Source organism: Manis pentadactyla, chromosome 2, assembly GCF_030020395.1.
Source record: "Manis pentadactyla isolate mManPen7 chromosome 2, mManPen7.hap1, whole genome shotgun sequence".
NCBI classification, from domain to species: Eukaryota; Metazoa; Chordata; class Mammalia; order Pholidota; family Manidae; genus Manis; species Manis pentadactyla.
The window spans coordinates 14480030-14507960 of NC_080020.1; the positions used below are offsets into that span (position 1 = coordinate 14480030).

At 38.0% G+C, this 27931-nt stretch overlaps 1 protein-coding gene across 1 annotated transcript in view; it reads right to left on the reverse strand.

The window, feature by feature from the left end:
* The window catches only part of MICU2 (mitochondrial calcium uptake 2), a 148769-nt gene extending 130978 nt beyond the window's left edge, over window positions 1-17791 (reverse strand). The window contains exon 1 of the mRNA XM_036925502.2: window positions 17547-17791. Coding sequence (XP_036781397.2) covers window positions 17547-17750 — 204 coding nt within the window. The 5' untranslated portion in view covers window positions 17751-17791. The remainder of the gene's footprint in view (window positions 1-17546) is intronic.
* Between the last annotated feature and the right edge of the window lie 10140 nt (window positions 17792-27931).

A 27931-nucleotide genomic window follows, 5' to 3' on the forward strand; every position in this document is an offset into this window, starting at 1 on the left:
GGTGTCCAATGAGGAAAGATGAATGTCTGTATCTTAACCTTCAAGTACAAGAAAAATACAGTATAAAACTGTGCCAGTGAATCATATGCTAAGTTAGCAGAATTGTTAGCATCTGCCCAGGCAACAGTGAGGTCTATACCAAATATGAAGTTCTCTTGGTGCATGTTAAAGAAAAATCTGTTCTTTACCCCTGGGAATATTAGAATCTTATATGAGAAACAAAACAAGCAAACACTTGTAGTTTATGATAAGTTGTTATATAAGTACTTGAAAGTCAGGAGTGGACAGAGCTAGAATTTGGGTAATCTTTTCCTTTTGAAATTTATTTGGTGATTAATTTAATCCTGTGTTCTTTATAATCAAGAGAATACCTTAATCAAATCTTGGGAAGAGAATGAGGGGAAAAGGGTAGTTATTTGTAGGCTAGAATAGACAGTGTCTCAAGTTCTGAAATGATTCAGGCAACCCAAATCTCAAAACTTCAATTACTAGTGTAGTCTCAAAGAATAAATCAGCATATTTAATGACCTGGATAGATTTTGTCACTTTGCTTAGTGTAAAATTAGTTTCTAAGTATTTATGGCTGGTGGGTGGGTGAAATAGGTGAAGGGCATAAAGAGGTACAAAATCTCAATCTGATGTAAATTAGTCACAGGGATGAAAGTACAGCTTAGAGAATATAGTCAATAGTTCTATAACATCTTTGTATGTTGACAGTTAACTACACTAGTTGGGGTGCAGATTTAATAATGTACATAACTGTTGAGTCACTGTATTATATACTGGAAACCAATTACATCAACTATACTTCAATACAAAATATATTTAAAAAGCAAATACTTATGGCTATTGTTTAATCTTTTAACATATATTTGAAAAAATCTTACATGTCATATATATTATTACCAGTATTAATAATATTCCTATGAATTTATAGGTAGACTCCTATAGCGAACTTGAGTAACCTAACTAACCTATAGGCTAGAGAGTAAAGAGAATAAACTTGAATAAGCTCTCTTGGATGATGAACCTTTATGAACTAAAGGTGAGGGATACGGTAACAGACAAAAGTGTCTGTTCCATTTACAAGGCAGTGAACAGGAGAAGCTAGTACAATAGGGCTTAAAGAACATACACTGGGCTAGAGAAAAAGGATGTACAGAGTCAGAACAGAGGTGAAGGACTGGTAAAGCAGAAGAGTAAATATAAAATAAATATAAAGCATTTGGTCTTAGGGTAATATCATCCAAAAGCTAAGAGAAATGAAGTGACATAATAAGAGTGAACTGGAAGATAATCTTAGACATAACATTCAAAACATTTCATAATGTGAAGAAAGATGAATATTAAGAAGCTTGGAGGGACAAGGGATATAACTTAAAAATTTATAGAGCTGGGGCTCTTAACTGCACAGTATATGGTCATACTTCCTGGTGTTCACAAGTCCCTAAAACTGTGACAATGTGCATGTGCACTTTTTGGGAGAGGGTCTATAATTTTTTTTTATCACATTCTCAGATTCAAAACTGAGTCAAAGATTAAGAATGATAAAGATGAATCAGCAAACATGAGTGATAATATGGTAAAATATTATCACAATTAATAAAGTAAAATGCTCCAATTTTAAGTATGGGCCATATTAGAATAGTGTTATGTGGTTAATTAACTTTAAATAACTGAGATGAGTATCAGATTCAATCCATTTTCAACATATGGGTGTAGAAGTCTCTTAAAATTTCAAAGAAAAAAAAAAAGTTTCCCCAACAGGACTAAGGATAAAATGAGAAAGTCTATTAATTCTAGGTCCTTTAAAAATGTCTTAAATTTTCCAGTAGCTAAAGCAGATTAAAAAAAGAGTACACAACTGTTGTTTAGCCAGAATAAACCAATGAACTAAAGAACATCACTGCTGTATAAAAATTTCAAATAAAAGCTCGGTCTCAATAAAAGATTACATGTATATCTGCACAATTTTTTTTTAGGTATAATTGACATGCAACATTATAATTAAGGCACAATTCTGATTTTTGTATTGCTCTATCTTTTCACTGACATGGTGCTAAAGCCACTGTAGTCTGCCTTTCCCAAACTAGGCACTATTCTATATAAGGAAGCAGACGTCATGCTAAGCATAATGAATACTCAGGGCTTTTAGCAGAGAAACCACCCAAGGGAAATATGGATGAGAAGAGAGTGGAGAGCAAAGATACAGAGGCAACAGAGAGTCTCCAAAAGGGCAAGGACAGCTCACTTTCAGTATAATGACCCTATGTGGAACCACCATAGTTATTTCTTAACACCTGAACCACTAGCTTTATTTCTATAGTATGAAGGAACAACACTTTGCTAACACTATTATTAATACTATCTTGTAAAGTTTTAATAAAAACTTCCCATTCAAGATACAATAACCAAAACTTTAACCATAACTAGACTTTTCAAGTCATGATAAAAGATGGATTTTATTCTTTTCTTTTAGCCCCTTTTCCTAATTTTTATAATGTACATATATTTCAATAAGAAAAAAAAGTCAATATAGGTAACCTCTAAGAATCAAGAAACAGCCAACAGCTTCAACTCCCTCCTTAATATAGTCCAAGGAATTCCAATAATCATAATAAAAGAGTATTTCTTTAGTGTTTAAAGAAGCAATCTTTTCATGACTGTAATTTAAGATGGATTTAATCACTGCCTAATGGCCAAGTCTCCTAATGAAATGCAAAGTCAACTTAAAAACAGAAGAGTTGCCTTATTAAATAAATGAATCAACTACAAATAAAATAAAGTTAGTATTTAAGTTTTTGAAAAAGAACGGTGTGCCTCTGGCTCATATTATACTACTGATTGTCCTCTCTTGCAGTGATTCCCTTGTTAAATCCCAGTGTTGCCTTATGATCATCCTTCTTCGGCTTGCCACTGAACTATCTTACCTTGATATGTCTGAAAGTCAAGTACTAGAAGAGATGATCCTTTTATTATACTTCAGTGTACGCAGGACTGATCGTTGGACGAGCCTTTACCAGGGGCTCAGCTGGTGCTTTTCCTCGGTAGTATGCAGTCACACAGCAGGGCACACACACAGAATGCAGTGCTATTCCCCAAGGGCAGCCTCCTGAACCTGGACTGCAGTGCTGGGACGACTCCAAGCATTCCAGAACTCCCCTCTGTGGGTTTACACAGAGGCAGAAGCATATTTGGAAACTGAATTGAGCTGGTTCTTAATTGGGTAATTATGATAAACTGAAGAAAACTTTGTCTTTAAAACACTTAACAGTGAGATTTAATCTCTTGGTATTTACATTGCACACACTGAAACAGCAATCAACCCATTTATAATTTCTTATTATGTATAATCTTCTAACTGTGTATACTGGTAACTGAGAAAAATGACATGATATTCCCAAAGAGCAGATTTACTAAGTCATACTTTGCCTTGAATATCTAGAACAATTTGTGGAAAAACACTGCTTCCTATGTAAAGTTCACTTTGTCCTATTTAAAAAATAGTTTGCACTTCCAGGGCACACAGCAGCTAAGTGATGAGGGACTGAAAAGGGAGAGGCCTGGAACTGTAGCATTTAACAGAAAACAATGAAGTGTAATGGTTCTAGTACGTAATGAATAAATCATTATCCACAATATAGGTATAGATAAATTTAAGATTTTATAAGGCTGTATTTCTTAATAGTAATCACAACTTTTATTCTACACACCACATATTCATGGAACTGTCGGTATCAATGAAAGTTTTCTACATAAACCAGGCTATACTTCCATATATGACTCATCAGATATTTCTATATTGACATTATTTCTAATCTGAAACACTTAACAATTCTACTTACAGAGAGTAGGTAAACAGAATATATTCACTCTTGGTTTACTTTACCAAGTTTTTACTTTTTAAACTTCTAAATTCTTACACTGCTATTGATGGCTTAGGATATGTTTACGTACTGTAATAATTCATAAAACTCCAAAATTCACAGCAACAAAGCATTAATTTGTGTATGTTATCTGTTAGAACATGTTTTATAGAATATGAGCAAACAGGAATTTACTAGATTCAGCTAAACAAATATAACTGCAAAGTAAAGATGAAAATACACTTCTGCTTTAATATTACAGTTTTTTCTTTCTTTCATGGCCTTCCCAGAGAAGTACCTCCACAGATTTACAGTAGGACATGTAAGTACTGTCCTCCTATTATGCAAGGAAGGAAAGTAAGACAACCTCTCATTCATACAGGACAAATAGCTATGCCAAAAGCACAAATTACATCTGATTATAGGGTATAACTTTTGTCATCTTTCTTTTCATAATCTAGCCACTTACACACTTTGACTTTTTACTTCCATTTGGGTTTATTAACATCAAAGCTTTGTTATCACTTACTGTTCCTTGAGACAGTTTTACCTGAGGCAGTAAAATACAAAAACTTGTTGGCATTCTTGCTTTACTGTTTCAAGAAAGCTTTAGTTTTCACTGGGCTTACAATGTTTCATGGATATTAAACTTCTGTATGTTGCTGTAAAGTTTATTTCCCTTGGAATACAATTTTTAATGTACTACCATTAAACCCAATGCACTACTCACAAATATACTCTGAGTACACTCCAGTAGGTTCTAGTTTTACCAACTGCCAATGTCTTATTAATGTCTTCTCTCTTTTCACAAAAATAGTCAGACAACTTGAAATAAAAGAATGCAACGCCAATTTAATTGTATGACTTGTTTAGGATTCTCAGAGCAACTTAAAATAGCTCCACATATTACATAATTTGGGTTTTAAAAATATTCATTGATATGCAACCGAGTCCTACCTCTGATGAAATCTGAAAATTCACTTCCCAATACATGTTTTATTGTTTAGACATGACCATCTACATTCCCTGCTTTTAATCATTTAAAATTTGTGACCACTTTGTTTCACTCGGGTTGTACTCACAAAATATAAAATATGAATTTAATTATCAAAGAAAAACCATTTTTGAGATTCTTACTATTTTAGCATTCTAATAATTTTTTTTGGTATCATTAATCTACAATTACATGAGGAACATTATGTTTACTAAACTCCCCCCATCACCAAGTTCCCCCCACATACCCCATTGCAGTCACTGTCCATCAGCGTAGTAAGATGCTGCAGAATCACTACTTGTCTTGTGTTGCACAGCCCTCCCTGTGCACCCCCCACATTATGCATGCTAATCGTAATGTCCCCTTTCTTCCTCCCCCCTCCCCTCTTATACCTCCCTTCCCACCCATTCTCCCCAGCCCCTTTCCCTTTGGTAACTGTTAGTCCATTCTTGGGTTCTGTGAGTCTGCTGCTGTTTTGCTCTTTCACTTTTTTTGTTCTTATACTCCACAGATGAGTGATAGCATTTGATACTTGTCTTTCTCCATCTGGCTTATTTCTGAGCATAATACCCTCTAGCTCCATCCATGTTGTTGCAAATGGTAGGATTTGTTTTCTTCTTATGGCTGAATAATATTCCATTGTGTACATGTACCACATCTTCTTAATACATTCATCTACTGATGGACAGTTAGGTTGCTTCCATTTCTTGGCTATTGTAAATAGTGCTGCGATAAACATAGGGGTGCATATGTCTTTTTCAAACTGGGCTGCTGCATTCTTAGGGTAAATTCCTAGGAGTGGAATTCCTGGGTCAAATGGTATTTCTAATTTTAGTTTTTTGAGGAACTTCCATATTGCTTTCCACAATGGTTGAACTAATTTACATTCCCACCAGCAGTGTAGGAGGGTCCCCCTTTCTCCATATCCTCACCAACATATTTGTTGTTGTCTGTCTTTTGGATGGTGGTGATCCTTACTGGTGTGAGGTGATATCTCATTGTGGTTTTAATTTGCATTTCTCTGATGACTAGTGATGTGGAGCATCTTTTCATGTGTCTGTTGGCCATATGACTTTTTTCTTTGGAGAACTGTCTGTTCAGTCCTGCTGACCATTTTTTGATTGGATTATTTGCTTTTTGTTTGTTGAGGTGCGTGAGCTCTTTATATATTTTGGATGTCAACCCTTTATCGGATCTGTTATTTATGAATATATTCTCCCATACTGTAGGATGCCTTTTTTTCTATTGGTGGTGTCCTTTGCTGTACAGAAGCTTTCCAGTTTGATGTAGTCCCACTTGTTCATTTTTGCTTTTGTTTCCCAATTCTAATAATTTTTAAATTTAATGCCATGATACATTATTCATATTAAACTTATAGTTTCAGGGTTTCCTAAAAATAATTTGTTAGATGATATTTTTAGTAACATTGGAAAAACTCATCAAAAGCAAGGCATTAGAAGTTTGTGGTAACTGGTTCTATACTCATCTTCGCTGTTTCTGAGCTCTCATTCTTCATGAACTGTTATATTAGCCCCTCTCCCTCTAACTATGGGCTTTTCTCTCCAGTAGCAGTCATTATAGATCCCTTTGACATGGCCCATGTTTCACTAATTCTAATTTTCCAGAGCAATTTACAATCAGGATCTTCAGCTTTTTCTTTTTAACAGAAGGGAAGTGTGGATTAGGTCTATAAGCAGTTTGTAGGATTAACCACACCCTCTGCTTTTACTCCTGTTACAATGGGAGAAGAATCCTTGTTATTATCAAAGGCCAACCTTTCTACCTGTGGAGTAGACTCTATTAACTTCCTTTCTCAAAGACTTCAACTTCTAAGTATTTCCCCATAGATCTGTACCAATGTTTGCCTCATCACATCATTCTAACAGCATTTAAACATCCTTTATCTAACCTTACAAAAAAAAAAAAAAAAAAAGCAAAACCTGTCCTTGGTCTCCTATCTCCTGCTTGTCTTTTTTAATACCCTTTACGGCAACACTTCCAGAAAGTACAGACACACCTCTCAGATACTGCAGATCCAGTTCCAGACCACTGCAATAGGGCTAATATTGCAATAAACTGATCAGCATTTGGGGATTGCCCAGAGATCTTTTTGTTAGTTGAATCTTATTGTGGTCAGAAAACATACTTGTATGACTTGAATCCTTTTAAGTGTACTGAAATCAGTTTTATGGCTCAGTATCTTGGTAAATGATTCTTCTGTACTTGAAAAGAATATATACTATGTTATTGTTGGGAGGAGTGTTCTATAAATGTCAATTAAGTCAAGCTGATTGATAGTGTTGTTTAAATATTCTATACTTATAATAATTTTCTAACTATTGTTCTATCAATTATTTAAAGAAGGTTATTCACATCTTAAATTATAATTGTGAATTCACCTATTTCATCTGGTAGTTTTATAATATTTCACTTTATGTATGTTGGAACTCTTTTAGGTATTTAACATTTTGGATTTTTATGTTCTTTTGATGAATTGACCCCTTTATCATTATGAAATGGCCTTCTTTATTCCTGATAACATTCTTAGATGTGGAATCAAGTATGCTGAATATTAATACAGCCACTCCTGCTTTCTTTTGTAGAATTGTAGCATGATATGTATTTTTCCAACCTTTTATTTTTAATCTACAGGCATGCCTCAGAGATATTATGGGTTCAGTTCTAGACAACCACAATAAAGAAAACAGAATTCAAAATAAGACACCCAAATGAATTTTTGATTTCCTGGTTTATGCATGCTATACTGTAGTCTATTAAGTGAGCAATAGCATTATGTCTTAAAAAATGTACATACCTTTTCAATATTTTATTGCTAAAAAAATACTTCCATCATCTGAGCTTTCATCAAGTCATAATCTTTTTGCTGAAGGGTTTTGCCTCTATGTTGATGGTCCCTGAGTGATTGGATAGATGGTAGTTGCTGTGGCAATTTCTTAAGACAACACGAAGTCTTGTCACATTGACTGACTCTTCCTTTCACAATTTCTCTGAAGCATTTAATGCTGTTTGACAGCAGTTTATCCACAGAACTTCTTTCAAAATTGGAGTTAGTCCTTTCAAACCCCACCACTGCTTCATCAACTAAGTTTAAGTAATATTCTAAGTCCTGTGTTGTCACTTCAACAGTCTTCACAGCATCTCCATTGGAAGTAGATTCCATTTCAAGAAACCACTGTCTTTGCTCATCCATAAGAAGCAACTCCTCATCCATTCAAGTTTGATTGTAAAACTGTAGCAATTCAGTCACATCCTTAGGTTCCACTTCCAATTCTAGTTCTCTTGCTGTTTCTATCACATCTGCAGTTATTCCCTCCACTGAAGTCTTGAGCCCCTTAAAGTCATCCATGAGAGCTAGAATCAACTTATTCCTAACCGCTCTTAACAATGATATTTTGACCTCTTCCAGTGAATCATGAATGTTCTTAATGGCATCTAGAATGGCGCATCCTTTCTACAACGTTTTCAGTTTACTCTGCCCAGCTCCATCACAGGAATCACTATGTATAGCAGCTATAGCCTTTCGAAATATATTTTTTTTTAATAACACTTGAAAATTGGATTAACTGCTTGATCTGTGGGCTGCAGAAAGGATGTTGTGTTAGCAGGCATGAAAACAACATTCATCTCATGTTCATCTCCATCAGAGCTCTTAGGTGACCAGGAGCATTGTCAATGAGCAATAATATTTGTCAAGTAATCTTTTTTTCTGAGTAGGTCCCAACAGTGGGCTTAAACTATTCAGAAAACCATGTTGTGAACATAGGTGCTGTCATTCAGGCTTTGTTGTTCCACTGATAAGAGCGCAGGTAGCACAGGGCCTAGGATTTCTGAATGGTCAGTGAGCACTGCCTTCAACCCGAAGTCACCAGTCACATTAGACCCTAATGAAAGTCAGTTTGTCCTTTGAAGATATGCACTGACTTCTCTCCATCTATAAAAGTCCAAAGGCAGTGTTTCATCTACATTGAAAATTTGTTTAGTGTAGCCACCCTCTTACTTTAGTCAGACCTTCTGAATAACTTGCTGCAGCTTCTACATCAGCATTCGCTGCTTCGCTTTGCACTTTAGTTATGGAGATGACTTCTTTCCCCCTGAAGCCTCTACGAGCTTCCGACTTTTCTTCTGCAGCTTCCTCACCTCTCTCAGCTTTCATTAAAATGAGTATAATTAGATTAAGCTTTGGCTTAAGGGAATGTTGTGGCTATTCTGATCTTCCAGCCAGACCATTAAAATTTCTCCATATCAGCAATAAGGCTGTTCTGCTTTCTTATCATTCATGTGCTCACTGGAGAAGCACTTTCGCCTTCAAGAACTTTTCATTTGCCTTCACAACTTGGCTGGCTGACTGATGCAAGAGACCCAACTTTTGGAATCTCAGTTTGACAAGCCTTCTTCACTAAGCTTGGTCATTCCAGCTTTTAACTTAAAGTGAGACACACGCAACTCTCCCTTTCACTTGAACACTTAGAAGTTGTAGGGTTATTGACTGACCTTATTTCAATATTGCTGTGTCTCAGGGAATAGGGAGGCCTGAGAAGAGGGAGGGAGATTGTGGAATGGCCTATCAGAACACGTTCACTGTCTTAAACTGGACCAGTTTGTGGTGTCCCAAAACAGTTACAACAGTACCATCAAATATCACTGATCATTATAAGCAATATAATAATTTTAAAAAGTATGAAATATTGCAAGAATCACCATAACATGACAGAAACACAAGGTGAGCAAATGCTGCTGGAAAAATGGCACTGATAGACTTGTTCAAAGTAGGGTTGCCACGAACCTTCAATATGTAAAAAAAAAAAAACAGTATCTGCAGAGTTCAATAAAGTGAAGCACAATAAAATGAGGTATGCCTGCATATCTATTCACTCTCTTTGGTTCTTACTTCATTATCTCTTGTCAACCCTTTCTAATTAAATTTGTCCTAAGTATTTCACTGAAATTTGTCAAGGTCACTAACAACTTCCCTATTGTCATACCCCAAGCTCAATTTTCTGTTTGCAACCTCTCAGCAGCAACAGACTTAAGTGGGCACTTTCTGAAAGGTTTCTTCATGACTATACTTTATTGGTAAGCGCACCATTCTGCTACTTATTTAATACTTTTTGGTTATGCAAATGTCTACTTAGAGATTATTTAAAAATGCCATATGAAACTTCTTACTATACTTACTGTAACTATGCTGTACTATTCTCTTTAGTAAACAGGAGAAAGTAACTATTTTATTCCCAGAATTAGTTATGTTTCTGAGCAAATGACTAATATGAAGCACATAACATAGCCTGCACATAACATAGCCTGCTCCCCTTTCTAAACTTGCTGCTAAGTTTAAAATTAAGTTTACGACTTACCTCAAGCACAATACAGGGTCTTACAGCATTTACGTAATCTTTTTTTTACAATTTTCATCTTATATTTACTATTTTCTCTTCACTTGAAAGTGATAACTCATAGTACCATTTTTCTAAGCAATTTTAAATATTTTTAGTCTCAAGGTCAGCATAAATAAACACATAAATACAATTTAAGGAAAAAATGACAATAGCATTGAATTCAGTGAGGAAGATGTCTACTTCCGTCTTTCAAGAAGCTGCTTTTCAGGCATCTTCCTCCCTCTTTTTATTTCCCTGATATTTCAGAGACTATCAGTTACCATATCCTAGGTAAGTTATCTGTCATTTTGTGTGACCTTTGCTAAAAGCTCTTTTCTCTTAGATCAGTAAATCAACAATTGCTGCACCCCTCCTCTCCCTTCCTTTTGGCAGGGGCAAGGGGAGGGGGGCACGGCATGTCCAAGGCAGAGCTTTCAGGGAACTGGTTACGTACAGGGTGACTGAGGGTTCAGACACAGACCTTCCTCGGCTGAGGACAGGGTTGCTTTCCAAGAGACACATCATAAACTGACAATGCATTCAATACTAATCTACTGACTACCTTAAATGTGCTCAAAACACTTACATTAGTTTACAACTGGGCAAAATTATCTAACACAAAGCCTATTTTATAATAAGGTCTTGAAATACATCATGTAATATATTGAATACTGTACTGAAAGTGAAAAAGAATATGGATACGAAATAAAAGTGTATCAGTGTTGACCCTCATGGTAGTGTGGCTGATGGGGAGCTGCTGCTGGCTGCTGCCCACCACTGGAGGTAGGATCATACTGTGTTATCACTAACCTGGGAAAAAAAACCCAAATTCAAATTTTGAAGTACACTTTCCATTATTAAATGGACTATTTTCACACCATAGTAAATTTGGAAAATTGCAAGTTGAACCACTGCAAGTTGGGGACTGTCTATACAATTACGGTCATGGATTAAAACCCTTTGAATAAATCAGGAACCCATGAGTTCTATGAAGCCTTGAAGTATCTCTCCACAAAATACTGATTAAAGAGAATACTTTAACCTTACAATGGAGAAACCTGGCAGATATCATCTTACCAAATGATAAAAATTAGTATCAGTAGAAATCTGTATCATATGCCTCCTAATATGATGTATAGAAAAGAACACAGCATTACTTTAGTCTTAATCCTAACAGAAATTAAGAAATCATGAGGAAACATCAGCCAAATCTAAATTAAGGGACATACTGCAAAGTAGCCACTACCCAGTGATGGGTGAAAATACTTTATAACTATAAATATGCATAAAAACAATACATGGATTGAAACTTGGAAGAAAAGTACACTAATTCTGAACTTAATATAGCCACTTTAAACACAGATTTATTTGTGCACTCTCTCCATTTATTCATTTATGCACTTATTCAACAACTATTTACTGAATACCTACTATAAGCCAGAGACTGCTAAGTATTGTTAGTATAATAATGAATAAAAGCTAAATATTATGTGTAAGTAGTTTAGAATGGTAGTTGTACAATAAGGCTTTTTAAAAAAGTGATATATAAATATATAATTGACATGTAACATTCTATCAGTTTCCCTAAGGAGATACTGATTCAATACTTGTGTACACTGCAAAATGATCACCACAATACGTTAGTTAACACCCATCACCATACATACACTTTTTTTTTTCCTTATGAAGAGAACTTTTAACTCTTAGCAACACTCAGATAGTGTTACTATTATTTGTAATACAATGTTAACATAAAATATAGTATTACTGTTATAGCTTCCACCTTTTGACCACCTTCACCCCATTCTGCCCAACTTACAGTAAGATATCAGTGACTAATTAGATAATGACTAGTATTAATGACTATATAGTAAAACATAAATGACTAATAATTAAATCCACTAAGATGGATGGAATTTCAGTGAGTCCTGGATCTTGATTTTCTTTGACAGATTTAAAGAAGACAGACTTAGAATTGCACTGTTGTAAACATTCTTTCTCCTACTGTGAAGACACCTAAGTCAAATTTATTAGTATCAAATTTAGCATCTATAATGCCTTTTTATAACAAAATTAACTACAGAAGTGACCATACAAAAATTAATCTGAGCACATCAACTAAGCTTTATAATGTGAAGACAGTAAGTGGAATATGGTATTCTGCCAGCTTTTTTCCTTGACAAAAGCCTCAAATCCAAATTCTAGCTAGGTTAAAAACATAAGCAACATATAAGATTTAAGACTTCTAAGTCAGTCTCTGTATCTGTTTAGGAAGACTCCTAATGCTATTCATTAACCCTCAAACATGTTAGTTTACCCATTTGGGCACAGTGACAAAGCAGCATCTTCTGACCACTCCTAGTCTACACTGCCTTTCTTTCTCCTGTGCTGAGTACTGCGGGAAATCACCTTCTGATCCAAGGGAAACCCTTCTCCTTTCATATTTCTTTGACAAGTTTCTCTATGCCCATGGTTTCTCTTCTCCTAAAGACTAAGGTTTTGTCAAACAATGAATGTATCTCAATTTAAGCAATGAAAACATGGCCAAATTCTCAAATATTCAGGGAATGACAACTAAGTCATCACTGCCACCTAGACAAAAGGGAATGGAATGTAAGACACCACTGACTCAATGTATCCTGATTTCAGGTATGCTGAGATTTAAAAAAGAAAACAAAAAAAAAAAGTTCCTAGAATGAATGAAATATACTCGCTGGAATTCTGTGATATACTAATTCCATTTTAAATAAGGAGTTTTATATTTTTACAAATGATATTTAAATACTTGGCAAAATGCTATGGATCACATTTAAAAAATTTTTTGAGCTTAAAGATTAATAATGTTGTTAGCAAGACTAGGTATTAGATACGCTAAGAAAATGGAAATACCAGTTAATGGCAGAAACCAAATACTATGAAAAGTTAAAGGAAGGATAATAAGGATGGTCAGAAGGAGGAATTCTTACTGATTAGCAAGAATTCATGGAAACAGAAACTGATCATTATTATGAATGTCAAAATGTTAAAGGCATGAAAAACTAGGCAGCTCTGAATAAAACATTAGGAAGTTTGTAACAGCTAATGCTGTTTTATAATGCAAGTTTCTAATAGGTTATCTAATATTGCTACAGTCTGCCTTAAGTCCATTAAAATGGTCAATCATAATCTAACACAGGGTAGGATTAAAAGGCAAAGTATTAATTTAGAAATACTCAAGTTCACTATATGGAATATAAACACAAAATCACACCAATACACACATACTTCTAAGATATATTCATATGTAAGGCTTTTATCATGTATGTAATATATTTACATGGATCCATTTTAAAAGTGGTTTTTCCTCTAATTTCTTTTATATTAAATAAAAGCCAGCAAATTACATCAAGAGAAAAACATCTATCAAATGTCAATAGATTAAATGAAAATCATTAAAATTATAAGTAAATCATAATCACAATTACATAAGAAAGTGATTTGATTTACTCTCAAAGGCTGCCTATTTGATATTCTTCTGGATCTGAAAAAGTCTCTGACAGAACACAGCTAAAAACCACTGCTCATAGACCCAACACCAAATACTGACTGTATTAGTTTCCAACAGATGCTGTAACAAAGTACCACAAACTGAGTGGTTTAAACAACAGAAATTTATTGTCTTAACATTTTGGAGGCCAAAAAAAATCCTACTATGAAGTCAGGTTAACATATAGCATCCAATATCACATATAATTTAAAAGCTAATTTAAGGCTGAAAAATACAAAAACACAGACAGTAAGTGAAATATTCATACAATTAACAAATGAGTAAGAATAAATAAAATATCACTGTTGTCAACTGTGAACTACATTGCAATTTACTTTGGCTTTATGGTTTTTTCTTCACTTTTTTTTTAACCCTTCTTGCAGTTTTAGGCCTTATTATTACAATGACTTATTATTACAATAATATCAATGGTTCAGAAAAGCTCAACATTGAGGATTTACTTAGTGACATTGAGATTTGTTTTCATTATTTTGTCTTACCAATATATTATTTCTAGCTTGTAAATACAAAATACAATAATAGCTTCAAAACTTTTATTACTAAAATTCCTGCAGAAAAATAGTTTTGCCACTGCAACTCTAAAACTCTCTAGCTCCTGCTTTCACCATTGAAATAACTTTATATTTTTTATTATATCAGTTTATTAAATGCAGCTATCCTTTATAGCAGAATAATTAGAATAGAATTTTGTTTTGTCTTCTCCCTATCATTTCTTATCTTATTTCACTATGTCAGAATCAAATGTGATACTGTAAAGAAAGTAATACTAAAATCTTAGAACAGTTTTCCAATATTCATTAAGTGTTTCAGAAGAAGTAGTTTACATAAAACTGAGATGTTGACTTGCTCTAAAGCAAGTTTTTCAAGGATCACTGTAGGAGGCAGTATTCTGTTGCCCAGTTGTAATCATTGTATTTATTTAAGACTTTTGCAACTCAGACTCTGCAAATTTATCTTCTAAACCTCTTTCAAATTCATCTACTAATTTAGCCATCACCAACTCTCTCCTGAATTTTTACAACTCCCTAATTCCAATTTTTAATTCATTCTCCTCTCTGAAGTCTTGATACTCTTTCCACAGGTCAAAGCTAAATTTTCCATTTAGTAATGTAGGTATTTATGCATTAGATAACATGGTATTATGGGAGGTTTAATAAGTACTCTGATTTTGAAGAAGTGATATTCTGAGATTTTTGTAACAACTATAATAGGACAATATCAGATTTCTATTAATGACAAAGTCAGTTACTGTTAATATATCATCACTTGTTGCCTAAATTAGCAATTGAAGAAAATGTTAAATTACAGGTCAATAGACCTGCTTGGATCTTTTGGGGTCCATGCTGGTTAATTAAGATCCCATACAATGGTTCCCTGCTGTCCTCAAGATAAAAATTTATGTCCTATGGCTTAAGGAGCACTTAATGATCTGATTCCTTGCTACCACTCAACCTGTTGTAAACTCATCTTCAGCAGCTCACATTCTACTGACTCAAACTCTTACCTTCAGACCTCTGCAACGTTATTCCCTTTGCCTGCGATACTTTCCCCATTCTCTTTGCCTAGCAAGCTACCAGTCATCGTGCCGGTGTCAGTTTATCAGTTTATATATCACTGCTTCAGGAAAGACACTGTTGGGTGCTCTCCACTGTTGCCATAGCACCCAGCACTTACCCCTATCATAACAGTTACCAACCTGTTAAAACTGCCCTCCTCAGTGAAACTATAAACACTTGAACTGTGTCTCAAATTCCCATTCCTTGCATACTGCCTGGCACAGAGTAGGGACTTCAATAATTATGAATGAAAGACAGAAGGGGAATTCCAATTTATTTGCTATTTCATGACCTTGAATTCTATCCTAAATTCCTGATTGACCTTCACAAAAGCAAGCTGTAGGTCACAATGGGAACCATTAAAGTGTAGGATTCAATTAATACAAACCCACTATTTTTACAAGAATCACTAGCTGTGATGATTTTTACCATCTTTCAATACTAAGTAAATAATTAGACAAATACATTAAAAAAACCTGTATCAAGAGATGGTATGTATCTAAGCAATTCCCAACTGTGCACAAATGACTCCAGAGTCAAGTGGAGGGTTAACAGGCCCCCTCTTAGGGAAGTGTTATCAGATTCAGAGGTGCAGGGGGGGCTTTTAAACTATAGACCCTTCAATTCTTGTACTCAGCCATGTTGCTGCGAGGAATGTGTGGGCCTCTTTAAATTCATTGTAGTGGTTAAAAGGATACGAACAACCGCTTTAAATTGGTCCAACAGCAGACCAAGCAATGCTATGTCAACAGACCTTGTAAAGTTATTAAAATGGTTTCTGTATTATTGTAGCTACGCTGAGTACCAAAGGCTTGGGGGCAAAATACTATGCCGGCGTTGTTTTTAGTGTCATGTCAGGAATTAAAAACACAAAGAACCTAGAAGTGGGCCTGAAAACAAACCAGTGAAGACAGATGAACTAAAATCAGAATCTACAAACTGCTGAGGAAGAACTGAAGTCATAGTCTGGGGAAGGATTGGAAGCTGTGTCTGAGTGGTGATAGGTCAAAATATGACTACACAGGGCTTTGAATGATGAAATTTAAAAACGTGGATTTTATCCTAGGCAGAATGAGGCACTACTGGTTTCTGAAGAACGGCACCATTACATGGCTAAAGTGATACTCCTGGGAAGACTGACCTAAGGGTCCTAAACAGGATCCCTGAATTAAGGGGTTGAAAACAGCGAAACCAAAGATGAATAATACTCTGAACTGCTTGGCAGAAAAACAAAAATGCTAAAAAACACTACTAGACAGACCCTTCCACCTGTGATGAGAAATGTAGAGAGGATGGGGGAGAGTTATCTATGTGGCACTTCAATTTAATGTAACTATAAAAAGAACCATTTGTCAATACTTAATTTTAATTCACAATGGCGGTTTTCCTCGTTTCATATGGCTGTTTAGTTTTTCAATAGGTGCAATATAAAAAAAAGTCAAAAGAAACTGAAGAAGAAAATGCTTTTAATTTTCAAAAGAAATTCACGGACAAAATCCTACTAAAATTAAGATGTCCATAAAATATTTTTAAAGTAGTACTCTCTACCAAATTTTCGAATGTACGTGGCAATTTTATACTGAACTAGGGAAGATGACCTTTATCTTAACATGGCCGGTTTTGGAAGAAAAGTCTTTTGCTTAGTACTTACTGTCTACTGAAGCATTAAGGTTTATGATCACAATCTGGAAATTACCAACCGGTTAATTTTTATGGTCATTTTTATGATTTAAAAAGTCATCTATTCGGACTTACCGCGCTGTACAGTGAGCCTGTAGTAAAAGCTTTAGTTAGGTGAACAAAGGTGTGCCCGAGTTGGGTAAACGGACGCGCTCTACCTGCAGATTTGAGCACCAGTTTGCACACGGGGAGGCGCGCAGTGCAGCGAGGGCGCCGCGAACCCGGTGTTGCACTAGGACACGCCCACACTCCTCCCTTCCACGGTCTGCCCGGTTTCATTCCCGGCGTCCGCAGACTCCCCCGGGGCAGGCTGAGTGTCTCGGCCCCGGCCTCGAGCGTCCTCGGGGCGCGCGGCGGCGGTGGAGCACAGACCACCTGCCCCATCTCCCGCGATGTGCCCTTTCCTCGGCTCGCGGAGGCAGCCGGGCCGCCGGCCGGACCCCGCCCCGAGGGCGCCTGAGGCGGGAGGAGCCTGGCTGGGGCTGGCGGAAAGGCCCGGTCCCGTACCTGGGCTAGGACGCGGAGGCAGCCCTCGGGAGCCGCGACGTTCACGCGGCCGTGGTAGTACGCCGCTCCTGCTCCTGCCAGGGCCACCCCGGCCACTGCTGCCGCCAACGGGCGGGGGCCCGGTAACACCCGCTGGCCGGCCGCGAGCCCACGCCGCAGTCTCCCGCCCCAGGCCGCCAGGCGAGCGCCCCTAGCCGCCGCCATCTTTGCGGAAGCGCCGCACCGCCCCTCCCGCTTCGCCGCCGGCTTCCACGAGCCGAGAACTCCCGCCCGCCGCGGGTCTCGCGACATCTCTGCGGCCTCCGCCCAGCCTCGCGAGCCTGAGCAGTGTACGTGGCTGAGCTGGCAGAGCTCCGGGCGCGAGGACCTGGGGCGCTGGCAGCTCCAGTTCTGCGGCGGGAATGGGTAACTAGAAAAGTCGGGTCGCAACCGAAGCAAGCCGCCCCAATCGAAGACGAGACAGGGCCCGTACTGCGTACGAAGGTCCTCCTGTTCTGTAAGGGACGTTGTGGCATCCCTTGGTCAGTAAAAGAACCGGTGTTTGGTAGGCGGGGCGGGAAACAGGTGCGTGAGCGAGGCAGTGCCGACGGTGACCGATAAACTGCGTAGTTCGCTTTTCTGGTGGGCATGACCTTAGGAGTGGAATGCCATCCCTTAAGTAGTGGGGCGCAGAATTGGAAAATTCTCGTATTCCTGAAAACTGGCTTTGCTCTAAATTGTACAAGCCTACCTCTGTTAAGAATTTCTTAAAACTATTTGTATCCTGTTATTCAGAAATCTGTATAAGCTGCAGATACTTTCAGGCCATTTAAAATAACATCAGTAACTCATCCAGCTGCTAGTAACCCTTACTTTTTAAAAATGTGTGTGTATTCTCCTACTTTTTTCACTTCAAGTTAGATAGGCTAACTTTTTAAAACTTTGTTTTTTGTGGCGCAATATGCATAACTACCGCTTTAACCGTTCTTAAGTGCCTATCTCATTGACGTAAGTAATTCATATTTTGTGTGATCGCAACCATTCATCTCCAGAACTTTTTCATCTTGCACAGTCTGCAAACATAAAAAAAAGTAGTGTCTTCCCCGTCTGTTTGTTCCTCCTTCCTAGTACCATATTCTTGACTACTCAAATGTTTTGGTAAGTCATATCCTAGTCCACCCTCCTACTGATGATGTATTTTCTACAAACTCCCAGACAAAGCCACTCTTTTTTTCAGGCAGCCACTATTTGCTGAATGTCTAATTTAAGCTCTGTTCTAATCAAGTGTTTGACAGTATGTGTTCTCCCATTTAGAACCAGGTCAGGTGCCTCAGGTACCTAACCTGTGTCCCTATCTTCAGGGGCCCAGCTGTTACCCTAGTACAAGGTTGGGAGCCTCAGTCCTCGTTGTGCCATTGGTCATAAATATTTTAGCCTAGGCAGATAACTTGGCTTGATTTTGTAGCCTCCGATCCTCCATTTTTTGGTCTTTATTTTTCAGAATAATTTTGCTCAGTAAACTTTGTTCAGCCTCTGAAATGTCCTTAACTACCAGAAGCTTTACTTGGGGCATATGGTAACTTAGAACCAAAGGCAAAGGTGCCAACAGCCCTGATCATATAGTCACTGCCATCTTGAACTTTTGTAAAACAAACAAAAAAATCGAAAACAAAAAACAAGTGCCTCCCTAAGTCTAATTTGACCCCGTAATTCCTTGGATCATTTTGTCATGCCCTTAGTTCTTGCTCCCTTTTTCTTACCCAGCTTGTCTAAATTAATCTGCAGTCAGAGCTGCTTCCCTTTTTCTCCAGCTGCTGAAACCACTTTCCGTTTTTCTCAGGCAGAAAGAAAGTAGATGAGACTCACTGGGTGCAGATTTGGGAGCCAGGCCCCAGGGTTAGAATCCTGGCTCCCCCAGGATGATCACTGTGATTTGGAGCAAATTACCAGTTGAGTCTCAGTTTTCTCAACTGTAAACAACTCTATCAGGGTTTGGGGGCGGGGGATTAAATGAAACATTCTGTAGGAGGTGACTGGCCAAATGCCAGGCACACAATAGATTCAACACATATGTCAGTTTACCTTCTTCAAGATTTGGCTTACTCCTACCCTCTAGTTACAGATGATCGTAATCAAATGTCCATGATTCCAGATAACTAGCCTGTCTAACCTGAAATTTTCCTGCTCTTTCATATCTAGCCTGACTTCACAGACCTCTGGTCTGTTTTTCACTCCCGTTAACTCTGGTAGCTCTTAGCATATGTCCTACTTTTCTAGATTACTGACATCTTGCTGGTTTCTGTCCCCTGATGATTTTAGGATTTCTAGGTACATTTGGGTATCCTGGATGTCTTACGTTGTAACTTATTCTTCATCTCCAGCAACCACAGTTAAAATGGTAGTTTATGTATGTACACATTACCTAATTTCACACTGTTCCTCCACCCATTTAATGAATATTAGTCATGGCCCTAAGCCCCAAGTAAGTGCATATTCCTATTAAAGCATTTGGCATATTTAAAAACAACATATTTCTCCTACAGTTTGACATCCTCATGGGTGAGGATATCCTATTTTTCTGTTTCCTCAGTGTAAGATAAATTCTAGCCGGAATAAGCAGGCAAAGAGAGGCAACAAAGGGCCAGGTAATTTATTTAAATACCCCCGGGTGAGGTTCTGTGGCCTTCTTGTCACAGGCCAGAGAAGTCACACCTGGTTAGGGAGGTGGGGGGCTTATAAGGGGTTAGGAGGGGGAGGAGTGGGCAAGCTATCTTAGGGGGCATGGAGAGGTATGATTGGCTAAAGGTGACATAATAGACAACTAGAAACTTTTTTTCCTTCCAAGAGGGAGGAGGCTGACATCGGGGTCTTAGTTGGCACATCAGGATGGAATTCAGGGAGAGCTGTCCCCTTTCCATATACAGCACGGACTTTGGGGTCTGGTCTGTTCTCTCCCTATGGCATCTCTCTGTTCTGTTTGCATGTCCTTGTTTTTCCTTTCTCCAGCCTAACACTCAGCACCTAGCATAATGCCTAGCACATTTTAGACACTCAGTGTGTGAATGTGTGAATAAGCCAATAAGTAGATAGTACAAATGAAACTCTGGTGTGCCTATTTCCATTCTTTGGGTATTAAACACACAGAAATGTATTACTCTTTGTGTAATTTGTTTTCCAAGACAAAGACCTCATTTTAAATTATTTTCTTTGCAGAAAAATCTTTGAATCTAGTTGGAAAGCTGTGCTTTGTAATTAGATTTTTTTGCATTATGTGCCCAGACCTCCAGAGCTCTCATTAAGATTTAATGTATTCAAACTTTTCTTTTGCAGAGGAAACAAATTCTTATAATAGAACCAATCTCTAGCCGACTAACCATTCTAAGTATGAAGTCTTCCCTAGCAGCTGCTGACATTTGTCTAAGCACATTGACTCTATTGGTCTTTTTAGGCTCCAGCTTTGTTCATTTCTTCATTACTAGCTGTAGAGAAAGTCCTTGGCTGGGATGTATTTTCAACCACGTAGTTTACAAACCAACCCAAATAAAGAACTTGCTTCTAAAACTATAAGATCTATGCCATTTCAAATGGTAATTGCACAAAAACAGAATGGAAACACTGAGCTTCAAATACCATTCTTAATTCACTTACTTTGTGCTCTTTTTCTGTAGGAGGAACATAAGTTGTTATGGCAGAACAGCTGCTCTTAAAGGGCTTTACTTTCACTGGAGACATGAATCCCGGCTTTCAAAACAATGCAAGATGGCATTGAACTGTTTTTTTTTTTTTACTGTACAGAGGAGGAAGCATGTGATGGGCTAGAGCAGTTAGGCATCTTGGGAAGAGAGGAAGAGAGAGACTTAATTTGGAACTTGGAAAGGTCTGGATAGGTAGCATCCTCCAAGACTGGAAGAGCAGTAGGGTTGAGAGCATGTAGAGAACTAGATACAGTGTGTGTGTACATGGCTGGGAGCAGAGCGCTGATATAGGGGTGGCCTCAAGTATCTAGAGGGCCACAAGAGGGTCATGCAGTAATTTCCACCAATATATGGGGCCTTTGTCAGCTCTCTTGACCCTCTAACATGTTGGTCTCTTACTGTGATTGTCCTCTGCTGTCCAGATTTTAACCTGGCCTTTCTTGCCCACAACAATCCCATAGGCTTCTCTAAATTGCCTTCCTTCCTATGTACAAACCAAAACTTTGATTTTTCTCTGGATTGCTGGTCTTGAACAAAAAAGATTAACAAGCTTATTGAATACATTTACTCTATTGTATTTCCATTTCAAAAGACAAAAGACAAAGTCGTTAACTCAAATGCAACTTTGATCTTAACATGTGTGGGAAATACAAACAAAAATTGCCATCCGGATTCTGAAAGATTGTTTTCTGTTGTATCACAGAATAACGTGTGTTAAGATTGATTACCTTAGGGGGAAGAAGAAAAAATACAGAGGATCTAAAGATAAGTTGCTTTCAGTCCTGCAGTAGAGGAGTAACGGCATGAGTGAACAGTGTAAAGAACCACTGCTTGGAATAGACAGAGGTTAAACTATATTTATGGTGGATAATTGTGTAGTGGAGGGTATGAATCACTCTCAGAGGCCCTAGATGAGTCAAGAGAATTGCTAATTATGTCTTTTTTGTGCCATTTGGGGCCATGGGTAAAAATATCTGGGTATCATGACATACCAGCATGTGTAGAAATAGGTCAAGATTAAATCTTGCTGACATGAAAAGGCGGTGCTGAGAGTCGCCTTTTCAGTGTCTTTCAGATCCTCCTCTGGTTCTCGTTCCCTTCCCTTCAGCCCAGTTCACGCTCCCATTACTGCATGCTTTGATGATGGCAGTCATCTCTTAACACGCACTGTTGCTTGTCCTCTGAAACATCCCATAGATCTGTGTCAGATCAATCTTCCTAAAACATGTCTTTCACCATGTTTCCATTAGCTGTGCCGTTCAGCCTTCCTAAACCTCTGTCTTCTTGCTGGAAAATGAAGAGATTGGTTTCAGTTTATTTTTCCAGTTCTAAAATTCTCCTTCTATGCCACTCCAAAGTAGCTTTTTTTTTTTTTTGCTCAGCAAACTATATTGAGCGTGTAATATGTGGCAGGCATAGAGATGCAAAGACAAATAAGACTCAGTTCCCCTTCTGGTGCCCTGTCATGGGCAAAGGTCTCCACACTGGATTGTGGCACCTATGCTTAAAATTTTTTAAAGCATGCTGCCCCTATTTATGTATGTTTTTCTTAAGTGTACACATTTACAACTAAACATAATAAAAACTTTAAGAAATTGTATTTATAAAATATAATTTTAAATTTATTCTTCAAGGTGCAATGAATGTTTTCTCTCTAAAAATAATATTTCAGTGATAGCAATGTAATTAAAGTGGCTTCATTAACTTGGACAATCTTGATTTAAGTTTTTTGAGACAAATGCAAAGATCTGGCATCTTGGTAAAGTTCAGTTACTTTAGACATTAGTTTCTAATGACTGTCAAAGCTCAAAAAGCTCTCACAAAAGTGTATTAATTCATATGAAAGGAATCAGCATATTAACCGAAGTAATGAAATCAGGATACTTGTGTCTCTACGTTTTTTATTATGAAAAACTTAAGATGTATGCAGAATTGGGGAGAATGAAATGATGAACATCCACGTACATCTAACGTGTCTTCGACAGTTACCAGATCATGACCAATTTTGTTTCAACTATAGCTCCTCCATTTCCCCAGCTAGATTACATTGAAATAATTTTCAAGCTCATATGATTTTATTCTACCTGCTTCATTATGCACTTTTAAAAGTTAAAGACATCAGTCAACTCCCACGTGAATTTTTAAATTTTTTATTTCTTAATAATGTTTGTAATCCAGCAGTCACACAAAACTTCACTGAGGGAAAAAAGTTGCAAAGATCACATAAATGCCCAGAAGTTAGGAAGACACCAAGGTAATGGGAAGAAGAAGAGTAAAAAGTCCTCTTGTGTAAGTGTTGTGTAACACTTCCCCGTCGTGGGAGAGCAGTCTGTGTTGTACTGAAGAGCCCTTACAAACGAGTGATAGTACAGTGTTTGAAGCTGTAAACAAGATTTTCTCTGAAAACCTATTTATGGAACAGATGGTGTATGTCCCAGAAATTTGATTATTTTCGAGTCAGGTATAATAACTCCAAAGTTTGATTTATCCACAAAGAAAGAAAATTAACATGTAAATATATATATTATCCAGAATATAATAGCCGGTCTTGTCTTCAACTGTGCAAAAGACTAAGGCATTAAGTTAGTGCAAAAGCTCTATTTTTGTTTTTATAAAAAACAAAATTAAAATAATCTCAATTTTATTATGCTTTTATTTTCCCCCAAGAGCAGAGCTGTGTTTAGGCTACCAAGCTACGTGAACATGTGGTAGCAGCCCCATGTGTTTGTGCAGGAGGCCAGCAGGCCAGAGGCCAATCTCTTAGCAGCAGAATTCACTTCCTTTCAGAAGCTTCTTTCTCCAACCAACTGGGTTGCCCTGAGTTTTAGTTCTTCAGGGACTCAGAAAAGTACACCCAGTTGGTCACCATTCAGTGGCTGTCTGTGAGACAATGATTATGAGGTGTGGCGAAATGGAGGTTTGGCAAGGACCGTGGGGACTGGGTGTGACAGGTGACCCTCCGTTGACTCCTAGGGTGGATAGATCTGTGCCTAGAACATGTCAGACTGATGGCTGGGGTGTTGGTCATCTGCTGCCTGCTTGGCTTGGGGTAGGTGATGCAGGTGGCCTTGAAGGTTCAGGCTGGCTCATTATGTCTGGCCGTGACCACAGTGACCATTTCCAGTTGTGAGGTCTTTAGCGGCAACCCTGGGCTGTTGGGGGTTGAGGGTGGGGCTTCAGATGAGGGCAAAGACTTACAGGGCACGGTGTTGCCAGAGACAGTTCCTGTCAAAAGACGGGGGACTTCAGAAGTTGAGTCAGTACACCCTAATGTGCGAAGTCAAGTGTAGTAACATCTTGTTTGGTGATGGCTTCCCCAGGGGGATTTTGGTCTAATGTAGAAGAGGCAGTCCAGGTGGAGAGATGGGGCTGTTTCTGGGCCACCTGGGGCAAAGCGTTGGCCGTGGGAGGTCTGTCTTCAAGGAGATAGCCACAGGCAAGTCTGACCTGTCCTTCCTGGACTCTGGACCTGGACACCAGACTCAAGTGGCCAATTTGTGTCTATATTTTAGAAGTTCCCTTGGCCTTCTGGGGAGTTGGAGACGTTTGTATGGCTGGGCTGGCTGGGTGGGTTGGAGGGCTACTCTCCTTCAGAGGGAGGGTCCAGAACCAAGAGAGCAAGTCAACTGAAGCTCCAGGAAACAGACTGTGAGCACTGAGCTTGGGCATGGAGGATTCGGAGGCCGCCCTGTCAATGGCCAGTTGTGGGAGGCAGTCGTGAAGGTGGGCTCTGCATGTCAGGGGCTTCAGTAGCTTCTCTAACTGTGGCAGGGCTGCTGGCCAGGTCTCAGTCCCTCACACACAGCTGTCCCACGTGGGTGAGCTCTGATCCTATGTCCCAGGCACGGGGTGTCGTGAAGGCAGTAGGCAGTTTGCATGACTGGCGCTGCTGACAGCATGTCCTGAAATACCATCATGGTATTAACATACCAGTTCCATCCACCACTTAGGGAAAGCGTGCTGGAGCGTGGCTCCTGAAATCTCTGACTTCCTTGATGTCCTTCACTTGTTCTTTCAAGCTTATTGGGTTTGAAACTCACCAAAATTTTTCATTTCAAAGATGTTCAAGTGGCTTAGAAAATTTGGGGTTCAGGTTTTTAAGTGTGCAGATAAAAGAGTTTTTCTAGGTCACACATATCATTTTGGATCAGAAAACCATATAGTGATGCAAATATCTCCAAATATTGCTTTTCAAAATGTACTCCCCACACAAATTTATTTCAAAAAGCAGTTACTTTCTTAGTCATTGTTAAAAACATCACCTTTGCCTTTAAGAGATGTATTAATTTTTTAAATTAAGTATATTACTAATAGTCACTTGTCATAGAAGAGGACAACAAATATGGAACACATTATTTTGTAAAAGATGTGCAGTTCACCTTTCCTTGTGACGGTTGCTTAATTTACTTTGCTGTGAGTTGACTAGCAAACTTGTGTGGTCCAAGAAAATTTAATGGCATATTTTATCTCTTTTGGAGTGTTGTAAAGATTCCACAATATATTAAACATCCTACTCTTATGCAATTAAGCATTGCTAGTTTCTCAGTCTCAGCACTGTTGACACTTTGGGCCAGATAATTTCTTGTTGTGGACACTGTCCTGTGCCGCGCAGATGTTTGCAGCACCTCTGGCCCCTACCCACTAGATGTCAACGGCACCCTCTCCCTTCAGACATTGCGAAATATCCTCCAGGGGGCAAAATCTCTCTAGCTGAGAACCACTGCTCTAGAATGTCAGCTCCGGGAGGGCAGTGAATTTGGCCCGTTTTGTGCCCCGTGTTATATCCCTGGTGCCTAGAGCAGTATCAGGCATTCAATAACTGTGTTAAATGAATGAATGAGTGAATGCTACTTTAGTCATTTTTATTATGATAGGAAAAAAGAAAATACATTGTTGGGCTTTTGTCTTTGTGGTTAAGTAACAAATTAAGGACCCCACAAACATTTAAGTTTAATAAAATTTGTCAACTATCAGATTGAATATTGCTGAAAAGGTTTATTTATAGAGGCTTATCTTCATGTTCTGGATAGTTTTGAATTCTTATCATGGCTCTGTTAATAACTAATATTGCAAGGCACAATATACGTTTAGGATTAGGTTCAATAATAATAGTGGATATAAATCCATTTTTCAGACAACCTTCTTGATACTTTGTTTTGTTTTTCTTTACTGACTTTGATTGGATGTTTTCATCTATTAGTAAAGTCAGAGAGTAGAAGCATGAGCTCTCTATTTGCTCCTTATTCACTGGCATTTGAATACTTTACTATTATCTCCTATTTGTAGAGCCTTTGCAGGAATCTTTTAAAACCAGTTATCCATGTCATCAGGCTTATTTTCAGAAAGCTAGATAATGCAACCAGTAAGTCCACATTTCTGGACGCACAGAAACTGCGACACCTGACTAGGTACTGAATGCTGATGATCACCTGATGACATCTGCGCAAGCACTCTGAGTTGTAGAACTCTTGCTCTTTTGTCAGATACTTTCCCTATTGCGATATAAGGCCGTCTTACATCGAGACTATGCATTATTTTTTCTCTTTGTTGGATTAAAAGAAAACCATATATAGGAGTTTTAGTATTTTGTTCCTGTGTCCTCTGTGACAGGTACACTTGCCTTTGAGAACCATAGGTCTAGTGCATTTTGGATCAGATCAGTCTCCCAGTCTAGCATTCTCAATTATGGCAAAGACAATGTTTATAATGAACCCACCAAATCCCATTTTATATTTCTCTTCCAGGGCACACAGGAAGTTGCATTTCCCAGGTTCCCGTGCAGTGGGATGTGGCCATGTCATCACATCCGGTCTACTGTATGTAGGAGAACTGACTTGCATCCACTCTGAGCCACTGTTGTTAAACAGTCCGTGTGCACACAGTCTGTGCTCTGCACGGTTCTTCCTCTGCAGTGGTCTTAGAAGCATGTGAGAGAGTAGAGTTAAGAGAGAAATCTCCTGTTGGAGGAGAACTGCCAAAGGAGAAACATACAATTTACACCCGACTTTGTCTTTTTTTGTGTTAATGTGACCTAGACCTTGTGCTGGGTGTTAGGGTAGCTGGCATGAATTATCCTGCGTAATATACGGGTTATCTGTCTATATTCCCCATCCAAACTCCCCAGTGTAACTCTCAATTGTTTACTGTCTTTCACTGACATCACTCTAATAATGTTGTACAGCAAAATGAAACTATTGTATTATTAAAAGACTGTTGTTGAAGTTGTAGCCTACTAAGTCACATTGTGTCCCCTATTGAGAATCCAGAGGGGAAATCTGAGTTCCAGTAATTTTAAAAAACCCTCACCTACCTACGTACCTGTTCTGCTCTTATCTCATAGACATTCTATGTCTGCTAACTGATCGTGTTTTCTTTAGTGCCAACTTTGTGGTTTGCATCTAGTAACTGTCTAGTATGCATTATTCTGATTCGTATACATTGTTACTTATGATACACATTATTCTGATTTCCTACACTTATTTTCCTGTGTCATCATACATTCTTGCCAAAAAATAAAAATAAATCCTTGTTTTAATGTTTTTTAGATGCTTGATTTTTTTTTTGGTAAAGAAATTGATATGAATACATTAAAAAATATGTAACTTTTAGTGTTACCTGTTTTGTCATTTGAGAGATTACATGTAACATGTCTTCTTGATTTTTTGTAGCTCTCCCAATAATATTTAATAACTATTTCTTGGTTGATTAATA